The 14897-nt window shown below is 40.8% G+C and overlaps 1 protein-coding gene across 3 annotated transcripts in view; it reads right to left on the bottom strand.

The window, feature by feature from the left end:
• megf10 (multiple EGF-like-domains 10) overlaps positions 1-14897 on the bottom strand; it is an 81960-nt gene that overhangs the window by 38288 nt on the left and 28775 nt on the right. For all 3 annotated transcript variants that reach the window (XM_019862997.1, XM_019862990.1, XM_019862981.1), the window contains exons 6-7: positions 5920-6166; positions 3387-3507 (exon numbers count right to left, since the gene is read on the bottom strand). In XM_019862997.1, coding sequence (XP_019718556.1) covers positions 3387-3507; positions 5920-6166 — 368 coding nt within the window. The remainder of the gene's footprint in view (positions 1-3386; positions 3508-5919; positions 6167-14897) is intronic.

The raw sequence follows: 14897 nt of genomic DNA on the forward strand, positions 1-14897 counted from the left end.
TTTTACATTTCTTCTTGTCATTTTATTTCGTTAGTATTAAATTCATGGTAACGAAATAAAATGACAAACGTGTATCAAATAAATCTGCTCACCTGCAATTTATAATGGCGCATTGTAGTCACCTTCGTGCACGAAAGTTGGTTCAATCTCAGCTGCTCAACATTTTCAGTTATTTGCTGTTGAATCGCCGATTTTCAAAATGCAAATGATCTGTTTATTTTCAAAGAATAGTTTGTTTTGTTATTGTTTGGTCGGTGTCTTATATGAAACTGCGACATTGCGCAATGTATTGGACAGACTTGTTTAAGATCACACAGCGTAATTTGGGTGGCATTTTATTTCGTATTTTTAAATCATCTTTTTATTTTTGACTATCTGTAAATTTAGTTTCCTGCTCTTCATTGTGAATGCATACTTGATGGTTTTAAATGCTCCTGAAATGAAGTGCTGCTTGACGAGCCTATATTGTGTATGTATGTGACGTCACTGAAGGCCTAAGGTTGAAATGCACGGCCCGCCACTGATAATAATACTTAAGTTATGATCCTACGTATCACGTTAGCATCATCGCTACATGCAAATGTGACTGATCAAAAGATGACACCATTGATTGCTACCTTTACCAGGTGGCTGCCGGCTCGTTATTAGCGACTAACCTGCGAATGTTTACGTGGCCAGGCTATAAAAACTCTGCTCAAATGTTCATGTTTTCCACTTCATCTCTTCTATTGTCTTGTTTTTGACGACATAACACGCACAACAGCTTCTTCCTCCACGTTGTTCTGTAGATACCGTGAAGGGAGAAACTTGTCTCGTCAAATAGCTTCATCTTTGGAAGTCATGGCTGCATGTCAGCCGCGCGTTTAGCTGTGCGTTTGGTCAGTTTGTTACTATTACTTTCTGTTTACTGCTTCTTCTTTCATTTATTGGCGGATTCTGTTTATTTCAACTTGCACGCCAATGTTCGAAGGGGGAATCCGACTGGCTAGAGTCACACACATTTCCGCCACATCTGATGGTGTAAATATGTTCACAGCTCGCAGGTCTGTGTCCCTGCTGCCTGGTAGCAAATGGGCCGTGGCTCAGGACTGGTCTGTGGACTGGTGGTTGGGGACCCCTGACCTAAAAAGTCGATCTATGTACTGTGCAATAATAGCTTTCTTTCATTCTGAAAATTCTTCTGTAAAATAGAATTGTTGAACACGTGTGCGTGTGTGTGTGTGTGTGTGTGTGTTACATGATTAATTTCCACATGGAATTGACCACTCTGCGACAGCATCTACAATTTAGATTATTTTAGCATTTTGGCAAATACTAATCTTGAAATTAATAATTTGTGAGAATGAGATGACAAAATGAATGTTCATGTCATGCTCGTGTTAAATGTAGATCTGTAGTCAGGATGTGGCTTGGCAATGTTAGATTGGAACTGAACTGGAAGTAGGAGAAAACAGAATGCCTGTCTCGTTCCAAACTACAGAAATAGACATACCGACCTCAATGACGCACTAGCAAGAACTCAATCAGGAAATTTCCCTCTTTTATCTGCTTAAATTCTTGCTTTCCTCCCCAATGACATTATTCACTTTCACTTTCTCATGCGGTCCATTTACATCTTTGGGGCTTTTTTTTTTTTTTTGTAACGGCAACATGTATCTGTTTAACACCTTATTCACCATTCTCAAATTTACAACACTTCAACACTTGATCTTCAAGTACACCATTGGTGCAAAATGAGAGGAACAGACCCCAATGAAGTGCATTATATTAGACCGCCTCCTTTCTCCAAGATTCTAATTCCTTCAAAACAAATAGGACAGTTCTGGGCTTGTTAGGTTGAGTTTGGTGTGTAGGAATTTGTCTTTACAACATATTTAGGATGAACTTGAATGAGACTGAAAGCTCAATGTAGCACTGGTTCGACCTGCTGCCTGTTTCGAATTCCTACGTGGGCCTTCATTTTAGCTCGGGTTTGCATGTTTTCCCTGCGGTTTTGTGGTCTCTCTCAGTTCCTCTGGTTTTCTCATGAGGAGGGCTACAAGCCTTCTGTGCACAGAAGACCCAAGGTCACTGCACCTCCGATGACTCTCTTGAGCATGTGTAAAAGCATCAAGTGATTTATTAACTCTAACACCAGGGGTGAACAATGCCCTGCCAGATGCCCTCAAACCGGTTCTGTGCCCTGTTTGAATACCCCAGCAATAAACCCCCGAGTGTCAGACACATACCACCATCTGATTACATGCCACTCAGTGTGACCCCAGCAGATGTGAGGAAGACTGTTCAAAAGATCAACCCCCGCAAAGCTAACAGCCCAATTAATGTCCGGGGGCAACGTACTGATGGACTTTACCCACCAACTGCCTGAGATGCTCACGGACATTTTTAACAAGAAAGCCCATGTCATCCTTTTACCCAAGAGCTCCACAGAAACTGATCTGAATTACTGTCGGCCAGTCGCCCTTGCGATGACAGTCCTGAAGGGCTTTGAGAAGCTGATCATGGCTGAGATTAAAAACTTCATTGATGCACTGGTGAACCACTTCACTCTTCAGCTACCTGGACAGCAGAAACATCTACCATCTTCCAGATGCTAGTGCTGAAGGACAAACTGTCACTTTACGTGGTGGTGGTGGACCCCAAAAAGCAGGCAGGAGGGATGAGCAGGGTGAACTTGACAAAATTGTATTAAAATACTAAGGAAACAAAATTGGAAACACACAAAGTCTGGAAAACAAAACAAGTCCAAAGTAGCAAACAAAAAACATCACTGAAGCTTCAAAAAACTAGAACAGAATCATGACAGAAACAAACATGACAGGACAAACAAACAATGACCCGACACTGAGTGGTCGTGCCGGGAGTCCTTTTAAACAGCTAACAACATAACGACCAACAGGTGTGCAGCTGCAGGGAGAGCCCTACAGTGCCACCTGTTGGTCACAAACCGAAACATGACACAAACAGACCACAGACAATTGGATCCATAACACTGTGTCATTTTCCTTCATGACTGTGTTGTATTATCTTGTAATTGCAGTGTAGGATCACAACTCTTCTTTTTTTTTTTTTTTTATATCTGACAAATAATTTTGTAGAATTGAGAAACCCTCCTACAACCACACTTTTCCAATAGTATTTCCGGAAGCTATTATTCAAGAACAACACCGCATTTTCTCCCACATTCAGTTCCCTGGAGGTGTAATGATTAGTTGTCCCAATACTTTTGTCCACCAAGTGCAGTTCCAAGGAGGTGTTTCCATCATTTTTATTTGTTGTCACTTTAACAACCCCTAAAAGTGTGTATATTACTTAAAACAATAAGTGTAAAAATAAGCAAGTATTTTTTTTCTGGAGAAAAAAACATGTTGGGAATGTGTGCATACCATCCATCCTGCCGGACAAGAGCATTCCCCGGTCACATGATGACATATGCCGCCGTTCTGGCAGGGACACCTCTCTTCACACTGTTGTCCATGTTTACCTGGAGGACATGCATCCTCACAGCTGAGAACAAACACAACAGTGTGCACGTGTAAAAATATAATGTTAAGACAGTATCTCCTTGGATAATTAAAAAGTTAAATCAGTTTAAAAAATGTTATATTTAAGTGAATGATCAAATTATCTGGTGTGCGTGAGGGGGAGTGAACTGAATACCCAGCAGAAAAAAAAAAAAGACAGCTGAGGCCTCTGTTAAGATTCAAACACAGATTCTTTGGTTATGAGACAGACACACTAATCACATGCGACACTCTGCCTTCATTTAGTCGACAACCTTGCCAAATTGATTTGTTCTGTTTTGCATTATAAACCAACAAGGCATTGTGTGAAGATGCTGTTATAAGAGTCATCTTGTCACACCAACATAAACTGAAATTTAATAGCCTCTCTATGGTGAGATGAGTTTTTTTTCTTTCAACTTGACAATAGCCAAAAGCCTGAAGACTTTCTTAAAATATGACATTGATGTCTCCAAAAGGCCTTCAGATAAGGGAATGATAATGAATAGACAGTAGATTTTTCATTTATGCTGTGGGGCCTTCAGTTAGTAAAATGCAGCTGCAGATCCTGGCTTTGAAAACGGCAGCTGTCTTGCTCTAATGGCATTATCAATGGTAACGCTGCATCAGGCTGCATGAAGTCATGGAAACTGCAACTGCGACCCACAATCGACTAATCTCCAACAGGTCTCTTGTGGTGCCCATGTTCTACTTGGACATTAGTGAAAAAAAAAAACCAAAAACATCGGGAAACACAAAGAGCTGACTTTTGTAGCTTTAGTCTATAAGTGAAAAAAAGATGCAGTAGCTTATAGAGTGCCACAAGCAAAGTCCTCTTGATTACCAAAGGGGTAGTGGGGGCACATATAAGAAGACTCATGATGGTAACATACTATTGTTTGTAGTTACTTGTAGAAAAGCAATGTCCACAATAATATTGGGACTTGTTCTAATTAATTTCAATTACATTCATTACATTTGTGTTTTACTCCGGTGAGATAACGCTTCCTTGGCACATAGGTAAATTGAGTGAATTGAGCTAGGCCATTGTGTCACTGTGAACATTTTCCCTGGCTCGGCATCTTCCTATTTATTGGCACCCTTGCACACATATCGAGCTGTAACCATGCAGTCAAACATGGCCACATGGGCGAGGCAGAGCCGCGCTCCTGTGTGGGGGCGGCTCACAGAGTATAAAAAATAGGAACCATTTTGGACAAATTAGACCTTCCTCCGCATTGATCAGAATGATGCTCCATGGCTAAAGGGGTGTTCACACGGCAACTTTTGCTCCGGTGCAGTGCCGGGGCTGCCCCAGTAGAGCGTTCACACTTACAAAGTTACACCGGTGTAGCCCCTGAAAACAGCTTAAACCGGAGCAAATTTAACCCTGCTCAAGGAGGTGGTTTAAAAATTTGCTCCGGAGCAAATGCTCGTTTGTGGGGCAGCACCGATGTAAAATGGTACGTGTGAACGCTACAGGGGTAGACTCGCTACGCATGAGAAGAGTTGATTCCATACGGGTAGAATGCGTTGCTTTCGTGCTCTGTTGTACTTCCGCCATCTTTCCTTTTGTAGGAGACTGGACTGTCTCGGAGTTGTTTGTGTAGTTTGTTCCTTTGTTGTGTGTTCACAACCCCCCCATAGAATTCCCCATAACAATTTATTTTGTTATTTCCTCTCTTGATTTTCTGTTTGGCGCATTATGTTTTCTTTTCTGAGTGTCATTGAAGTCATCGTTCATTTACGTTTTCGGGGGCGGTCATTGAACGCCTCTCGAGCAGAAGGCACGGAGACCGAGAAGTACATGCCTGTAGTTGCTTGAGTTAAACAAATTAATAAAGTGTATGTTTTAAAAAGAACCAACACGACAGCTCTTTGTTTTCTTTCGTATTGCACGGCCACAGAAACTGCCATGTGAATGCAAGTGGGGCTACACCGGGGTAAACACGCTTCGCTTTAGTCAGCAGCTTTTTATGTGTGAACGCTCCACAAAATTTGCTCCGGTGTAAGATATATTGCAACAAAATACATTGGTGCAGCACCAATGCAAATGTGTGCCGTGTGAACACCCCTTATGTCTCGATCTTCCGGGCGTTCATGAACTAGTTCAACGAAGATTATGCCGTCTTGTGGTAGTTACTGTTAGTAACATTGTAATTTTGGGAGCATTAAACCTTACCTTTCATGCACCAATAATGATAACATGTAAACTGTCCACTGTAGTAACCGCTGTCCCTGAAAGGGTTAAAGATAAAAGGACCGGGTGAACGTTCCCTCAGTGCTTTTTACTCCGCTCGCTCTTTGGTAGCATATTTTCCAATTAATAGCCGAAATGATCATAGGGAACATGTAATATTAAGTAGTCATTATTGGGTTTAGAGGCAGGAAAACAACATTTTAAACTCGGACTTACAAAGCTCCAGTGTATCCTGGTGAGCACTTGCATTCCCCAGTCACGTGGTGACAAGTAGCCCCATTTTGGCACTGGCACTTCTGCTGACATCCATTACCATAGGTGCCCACCTCACACACTTCCTCACAACGCCATCCTCTGTATCCGGGACTGCAGATACAGGCTCCAGTGATGGGGTTACACAGAGCTTTGTTCTGGCACTGACATCTGTTGCTGCAGTGGGGACCCCAGTGGCCACTGTCGCAAGCTGAAGAAAAAAGAAGAAAAAAAAAAGGTTTACAGTTGCACAAACAATCCAACATAGTCGGGGTGTAACAAAGAAAGGATCTCAATTGGGATTTTTTTTTTTTTTTTTTAAATTTAAAGGGTCTGTGTCATGCATAATCAACGTTTATAAGCTTTTAGTCATGGTAAAATGCTAACCTTCACCAAAAACACCCCCAAAGTGTACTTTTCCTTCGCTCACCGATCTCTGACCATTCCTGCTTTTCCAAGCACCAACTACACCCAATTCAAGAAAACAATTGGGTCCTCAATCTCATACATATAAAATTGAGGAGAATTGAGAATTTCTCCACCTTTTTGCACTCGCCCGCTGGAGTTCTGCTCTTTCGAGTAGACATTGGGACTTTCTCTCTAATTGCACACCGAAAGTTGTACCACAAATACTGCTAGTGGTCACTTGCTAAAAAATGGTGCAGCGATTATCCGCACCAACTGCACAACCTTCATAGTATTGTATTGCACCACTGATGAATTTATCTCAGCTTGATCACTCTGCACATTGTCGCACGGCTGTCATTGGGTGGTACGACTGCACAATGGTACCCTTCTATTCTGAAAAGTCTTTCAATACTTGTATGTCATGTCTTTGTTTATTGGAGTTACTTGCTATTGCAATTCAAGTGTCGCCTATACTGCCGGAGACAAATTCCTTTTGTACACTACCTACTTGGCCAATAAAAGATCTGATTCTGATTCTGATTCTATTGTCTTGTGCTGCTAAAATCAGTAAATTTCACTCTGTGGGGATCAAAGGTCTTATCTTCAAACATAATGAGCCGTCGACCAAAATTTACCATGACTAATATGCACACTAGTGAAAAGACGCCTTTCATAGTTTATGCACGGTCCACTCGACACACTCAAAATGTACATTTGTAATTTATATATTTTACCCATAGCACCACAACAACTTTACATAAATGCCATTTGTGTTTTTTTAATTGTGAGAATGTCCAATGCGATGTCCTTTTCAAATCCAAAAATACATGCAATCAAGTCTTCCAAGGGACATGGACGCTGGAAGGCACGACTCGACAAATAAAAGGCTGCTTGTTGCCTAATGAGGTTGTTCAAGGAGGCAGTTCAAACTTTGGGAGAAAAATGAAAATCTAGCCCCCGGTGTTGAAACTGATCAGGGTACAGATTTAATTGAACACGATTGTTGGGACATAATAATTTGGAACTGTGTATTATTTTGAGCGAGCAAATCTTAGTGTTTATTTTTATCACAGTCTGCCATAATCGACAAGCCATTAGTTTCATTCTTGCAGGGGCTTCACTCTTTATTATAGCATTAAAAGGCAAGGCAAGGCAAGGCAAAGCAATCCATTCTGAAATCTATCAATTTAAAAATCTGTCCAATCCCAATCAGGGACATCTAATTTACCTCCGGTTGCTGGCGTGAAACCTTTATCAGACCAGAGTCCTTCAACTTCTGGTGTTTATCTGGACTCTCCAAAACATCTTGCTTTAGTGATGCTTCATGTAATAAATGCTAATCTGTAGTGTTGCCGTCGTCAATGAAAATTAGGATAAATATCTTCGTCGTCGAGACTTTATCACATGAGGAAGACGAGACACAACGCTATATTGTTGACGAATAAAGACAAGACTAAATGTGGTTTTGCAAACTAAAACCAAGACATGCCGAAATGTCACAGATGTGACAAAATGTCATGTTATTTCTGTTCCCTGGGTTGCGACGTCTTTTCCTCAATCCAGACGAATGAGATATTGTTTTGATCAGTCGAAAAATATGGAATTTCTGGAAAATGTCCGCCACCCTAATGACAATAAACAGTTGTAGCGGGCGGCCGGTGGACATTTGCACCACTTCCCCTCCAGTCGACGATTGTGCAGGTAGGTTGATTGCCCATTGTGTGATGTGTGCAGCAGACATGCAGTGCCACCAGCTCCAAAGAAAATTTTTTTTTTTTTTATTCCTGTAAAACACACCCCAAAATATCCAGATGTTAACAAGTGGACACATTATTAAATTATCTTAAATGTTCCTGGTGCAATGTAGATTAAAAATCTTCTTTTGTCATTGGGATTCAGTGTGGTGATAGTGAAGGCGAGGGCAGACGTAGCTTGCAAGGCAAGAGTGCAGGAACCTCACAAACAAAAATAACAATCGAGGAATAGGATGAAATTCCAAAAAGTACCAAAATAGAAAGAAAACAAATTGAGCAGGGTTTCGACATCAACGCGTGATGTGCACTCTACGACATCCAAAAAGCAACAATGAAAAAGACTAACTTTAAACAAGGACTCTAAACCGGTGGTGGCCAACTCGTGGCTCGTGAGCCTCATGTGGCTCTTCGGCTGGTTCAATGCGGCTCCCGGGCTTTCACATGATACGCGTCGAAAACGTCTCGGCGGTGACTCTGCCATTCAAACGGTGCTAAGTACAGCAGAACTTACGATGTCAGCCTATCATCAATCCCGTTCCTTGACATGAAAGCCAACCAGTCAGATGACCATTGAATTTTGACCTTGAGGTCACTGCTCATGTGTAAACAATGGCGCTAAGCTACTCAGTGAATTATCTCTGGTGTTAAGGCAGAGGTGCCCAATACGTCAATCGCGATTGACTGGGAGCCATCGGACTGGTCCCAAGTCGACCGCGAGGGGTGGGTGGAGGAAATGCGGGGAGGAGAGGGATTTGTGTGTCTGTGTGTTTCGGTTTTGTTCATGTTGAGGCCGTTCCGGCTGTTTCTCATCATGTGCGTGCATATGCGCGCGTGTGCATGGTTGGGCACCCACATGCGTGCGTGTGTGTGTATGTGCTTGCATGTGCATGACCGGGTCGATGGCGGGAGGTTGCTCACTTCAAAAGTCGATCTTCGGTCAAAAAAGTTTCCGACCCAAGTAGTAAGTAATCGCTGCAGCTCACATGCAGACAGTGCCTGCTTCGAGTGGCAACAACGGAATACAAGCCAGATTTGAAGAGGATTGGACCAGGGGAACAGAAGTAATGCCAGAAGTCCCTGCACTCAGGCGCTACGTGATTATATTTTTGTTTGTGGAATTGGTTGAACTGAGAGGTTGTAGGTGTGAGACAGTGCACACAATATTCATTGTTAAAAATGACTGGCCTGTGGTCTTGGTACTGTAGGAGTCCATTTTTTGTCATTATCATGTTGCTGTGTGACATTTACAATTAATCTGGCTGAGGAGTGGTCTGTGTGTGTGTGTGTGTGTGTGTGTGTGTGTGTGTGTGTGTGTGTGTGTGTGTGTGTGTGTGTGTGTGTGTGTGTGTGTGAGGAAGGGATGGAGTGATGTTTATGTGTGCCTGTGTGTATGATGCGGCTCTTTGCAGTAACACAGTAAAAAAAATGGCCACCCTTGCTCTAAACACACAGAGACTCACCAGAGAAGGTGCACACCTGGACAAGACATGAGTGGATGGATAGAGCTGATGAGAGGAGACATGAAGAACAGGGCAGACACCGGAAGGACAAAGACAGGTTGGAACAAATGTGGAACAAATAAGGGTGCGACAACAGGAATACAGTATGCCTCTCAAATGAGCTTTTTCTGCCGTTGCTATTGTTTTCAGCTTGTGGTGGCACTCAACTGGCACAACTGTGAGCATTTCATATTTTGAAAGTTTTTTGCCATATGCAACAAGCACAAGAGGATGCTTGCTGTCTTTAGCTCATCAGTATAAAACAGAATGATAAACCATACAGTCAATACACATATGTACCTGTACATACTGTCAGTAAACAACAAATAAGTGCACTTGTACTTAAAACCTTGGACTTGGTCCTAAAATCCTCACCTGCTATTTGCTCACGCTTTAGCCAGCAAATCCCAAATTAACTAAAATGGGTTGCTTATTGTACTTTTGTTGAAAAACATGTTATAGTCCAAAAGAAACGAAGAATCAAATTTGATCATCATGAAAAATGTTAACTGGACTGCACTTGTGCAGCGCTTTTTCTCCATCATGTGTTGTCCAAAGCACTTTACCAAGCCTCATATTCACATACTGGAGTGTACAACCCTGTGCTAATGCAGCCGTGTCAACCTTCAAGAAAGTTTTCCATTTTAGTTTAAAATAACTTACTTGAACCTCCAGGATCCCTTGCCATACACTGGCTGATGGAAGAACAGTGTGGTTTTTTTTTTCGCTATTGAGAAAGTTTTAAATCTATTCATGCTCTGTTGTACTAGCTAGCTAAAGCTAAGCTAGCCTGTGAGGTTTCATCTCCAAGTTTTCAAACTCCGTTTGTGTTCGGACGACATCAGTGGCCAAAAGTGAACTAATGATAAAGACGGTGATACATCTTTATTGACAGATTGCTGAACAGTTTACTTTATTGCTCTTTAGCCGGCCAAACTTTCCCATGCACGCGTAACCCCTCCGGGTGTCACTCTTGAAAAACACACTTCACAACACTGTGCTCCCCACCACATACTGGACATATATACATTACACGTGTTGCCATTTCAACATTCTTGTTTACACTACTACACGCAACAACGTGCAATAATATGCATTGATTCATTCTCTCTCGAATTCAAAAATTTTGATTCTACAATTTGTTTTTTTAAGCCACCACCGATTTAGGCATAGCTCTCACTAGTAATACTGTAATATTTATAAAAGCAATAAAAATCCTGTCGTGATTGTTTGACTGCTCAGCAGGCACACTGCGTACAAGTAAATACCTGTTCTTCCGTTGCGGTTAGTTTGTATACTGATGTCCCAGAGACCAATCCTCAAGGAGGAGAACAGATGATTTCCAGGGTGGTTGCTGTCTTTGACACCCAGTCACATGGATCTTCAACCCTATGATCTTTTCTGCTATTCTCACGACCCTCTGGGTGGCCATTTTGTAATTAGAGGTAGTGTTGCCATATAACACAGTGATATTATTCATCGCTATGCTCTCTGTAAGTCCTCAAAGTTCAACAGCCATTGTGAGTTTATGTAACATTTCCTCATGCACCGTAGGGGGCAACGAAGCAGCTCGGCCATCGCTTCTCTCGAATCAGTCTCATTGCTGTTTCTTATCAGTCCAATCTGTCAGTTGATTGTGTGTCATCAGCAAACTTGATAATCCAATTGTTGTTACTGTTTGAGTGACCAGTTTTGGGGATGGAGTTAAAAAAAAAAATTCATTTAATCAGGATTGATTTTCCTTTTCATAGCCTGATGTCGATTCATAAAACCATAAATTGATCCTTTTAATAGATCTTTTACCCATAAATTAATGTGACTTTTCAGGTCATGCGAAATCTCGTCATATGCAAGAGTAAAAACATGTCAGAAGCACTAAAATCAGTACCAACAAGCTTGAAGGCAGATGTCGGTAATGTTTTTTGGTTTTACAAAATATGAAGACAGCACTGAACAGAAATGTTGCTCGACAGTCACGGGAATGTGAATGTTATGAGTTATAGTGTGTTTTTGCTACTTTAGTTACGTAGACTGTGGTTGGAATGATTTAAATTATTATTTTTGATCAGGTCATGTTCAATAAAACATACATGATTAATGTTATTGCATTGGGTTCAATTATTTATGTAAATATTCATGTTTATGCTAATGCATCAAGTTAGAGCGAGAGGTTTCTACGATTTGCAGCACTGCGTGAAATCCTTAACTGAATCAAAAATCAATCAAGGTGAATGAATCATGAATCACAAATCGAATGGAATGAGACCCCTGTGAATCAAATCAAATTGATTGTGGATATTTGAATCGGTACCCAGCCTTAACTGTTCGAGCGTTCTTTATTTCTTTACTCTTATTTCTTTACTTTTAATTGTTTTTAGAGTTTTAACATTTTCTGTTAACTTTTTAAAATGTTATCAGTGTATATTCTTTTAGTGATTTTTGTAAGCTACTTTTGTTTTCTCTGCTGAGCATCTGAATGTCGTTCACTGTTGTGTTTGTGAAGTGCTGTGTCTGCTCTTGTTAAGCATGTTGAGTTGCCTTGTGTAAGAAATGTGTTCTATAAAGCTTCCTTGACATCTCTTCTACATTACCCAAGAGCACTCTAGCTGAAAAGGCGCTAACTGCATGATTTTCTGAGAGACCGCAGAGTTCATTGTTACATTAGGCACGGGAAGTCACCCAGGTCTTGAAGTACCATGTTTCATTGTTGTCATGATGTTCCTTCTATCAATTTATCATTTCTCTTGTTAGTCCACAGAATATTTTTACATCTTAGGGATCATTAAAATGCTTTTGGCCCATGAGACAGCCCTTTTTGAGGGCTTGGAGGAGGCGTGGATCATTATCTGCAGTGATTTTTGCCAAACCTTCCCATGGATGCCATTTTGTCTTTAATATGGTTGAGAGGCCAGTGATGCCTGCAATTTTTTAGATGTTGTTCTGGGTTCTTTTGTGACCACAGCCATCATTGAACTCTTGGAGTATTTTTTTGTTGTTGTTGGCTGAGCACTCTTATGAAGATTCAGCACTGTTCTTTTTTTATTAATTGAATTTAATTGTTCAATTTATTTTTTATAATGGGCCATGAATGAAATGTCCATGTTGAAGTGGCATTTTGTATTTACATGAGTTGTCCTTGTGAGATGTTCAATTTTGCTTGCTGATCAGAAATTACTTTCATGTGTTTCTTACAACCTTAAAATAAAATGTATTGGCTAAAAATTTTTTCTAAAAACAAAAATCCATCAAGCATAAATGTCTATATTTTTTGTTTTGTATTATGAAACACAATTACGGAAAAAAACGTCAATAATTATTAAAAAAAAAAAAAAAAAAAAAAACTTGCCCAACCAGGAAATACACAAAAAAATAATATCCCTCAAATTTGTTTTTACAAAAATAAGACATGGATTATTTTAGGAGGTCAGATCCTCTTCTCCACTAAATACATTCAGCTTGAAAGTGAATACTGTATGCCTAGAATGCTAATTAACACGATGTTTAAGCAGTTCAACATTCGGAAGCTGCTGAAGTGATTAATAAGCTCCTTTTCTTCCGCCTGCATTAGCCTGCTTCAGACTGACCTGACAAAAAAAAAAAACATACTTCCTTTTGCCTCTAGCAGTCTAGTCCTGTGTGGCGAGGATTCCGGGACAGACAAAGGGGATTAGAGAGACTAAGATGCACACATAAAACCCTTGTGCATTCAAGTCTGCCAACTCTGGAACCCTTGTGAAACCTGACCTGGATTAAAGAAAGGCCAAACTCTGGGAGCTTGAGGCTCCCTATCCACTCGCTTGACAACGACTTGTTCTTATTCATCTGTCTCCTCAGGATGGCCATGAAACAAAAATACTGCTGATGATGGTTAAAGGGCCAAATGAGAGATAATGATACCATCACTACATGGTTGTCAAAATTATCACAAGGAAAATGCGCATACTGCTGATGTCAAATTGCAGAAAAAGTATACCTGTTGTTTTGGGGGGTTTTTTTCCCTCAGCAATAGACAGTCCACAAAAGAGTTGGAAGGGGGTGGGCTAAGTGGAGCATGGGAGTGCATCTATTTAGTGATTACGCAGTCCACCAAGCATGGCGCACTCACAGGAAACAGTTTTTTCACCTTTACAGAAGGTTCACAGGGAGTGGAAAAAAAACACTAAGCGTAGTGTTCTACCACTTGTCTGAACTGTGTCACCATGTGTGTTCTTCTCTGGAGTTTTAATGACAGCACAATCTTCCTGTAGTAATTCTGTGGTATACAACACAACTCAAATAACAAACAAGCGAGCCAAATCGATAAACACAAGTCACTGCCATCTGTTCGCTCCATTTTCAAACGACAATTGAAAATCAATAAAGGAAAAAGTGATCGTTTTATTCGGTTTTTAATCTGACTGAAAAAAACCAAAACAGAACGATGGTGTTTTGCTCTTTTTACATTTTACAATGGATAATATCTTCTGTGTATGACAAATACAAGTAAGACTGATTAATTTCAAGAATAATGCTAGCAGCCAATGTAAAATTGATAAGCGGATAAAAAGTGAGGACTGAGTTTTGGGAGTGAAATTCCTTTCAAGTAATTAAAATTCACACACAAACACTGTAGTTACATATACAAAGAGGGAATACAGCAATACTCAAAGGCAAAGGTGGGCAACATACATAATGTTGTTGGTCCGTCATTCATCATCAGTCAGCAGCCTGGGCACCTGTCAGTCATCGTCAGTCCATCAGTTTTTCAAGTCAAACCAAACTGTAATTGTTAGTCGGTTTGTCAAGCATTTTATTTTAACCGTGCTTTCAACGGTAAATTTCACCAGTCCACAAGTCCGTCTATTGTCAGCCTGCGCACACACACACACACACACACACACACACACACGCACGCACGCACACACACACACACACACACACACACACACACGCACGCACGCACACACACACACACACACACACACACACACACGCACGCACGCACACACACACACACACACACACACACACACACATACACACACACACACACACAAACAAATCAAGCTAGGAAATCACAACATAAATTCTATAGCCCCCCTACAGAATATATTTTGTGATTTCCTCGTTTGTGAATACAGTACACAATGAAAGAATAAATAACAAACACTTCTGAGACAGTCCAGTCTCCTACATTTACTGACATCTGATCGTTCTGTTGGAGCTACGCTCAAGGAAATGCCAAAATAAATTCTCTATGTGGGCTACAGAATTTTGTGATTTCCTCGCTTGATTTTCTGTT

Source organism: Hippocampus comes, unplaced genomic scaffold (genome assembly GCF_001891065.2).
Source record: "Hippocampus comes isolate QL1 unplaced genomic scaffold, H_comes_QL1_v1.1 scaffold223, whole genome shotgun sequence".
NCBI classification, from domain to species: Eukaryota; Metazoa; Chordata; class Actinopteri; order Syngnathiformes; family Syngnathidae; genus Hippocampus; species Hippocampus comes.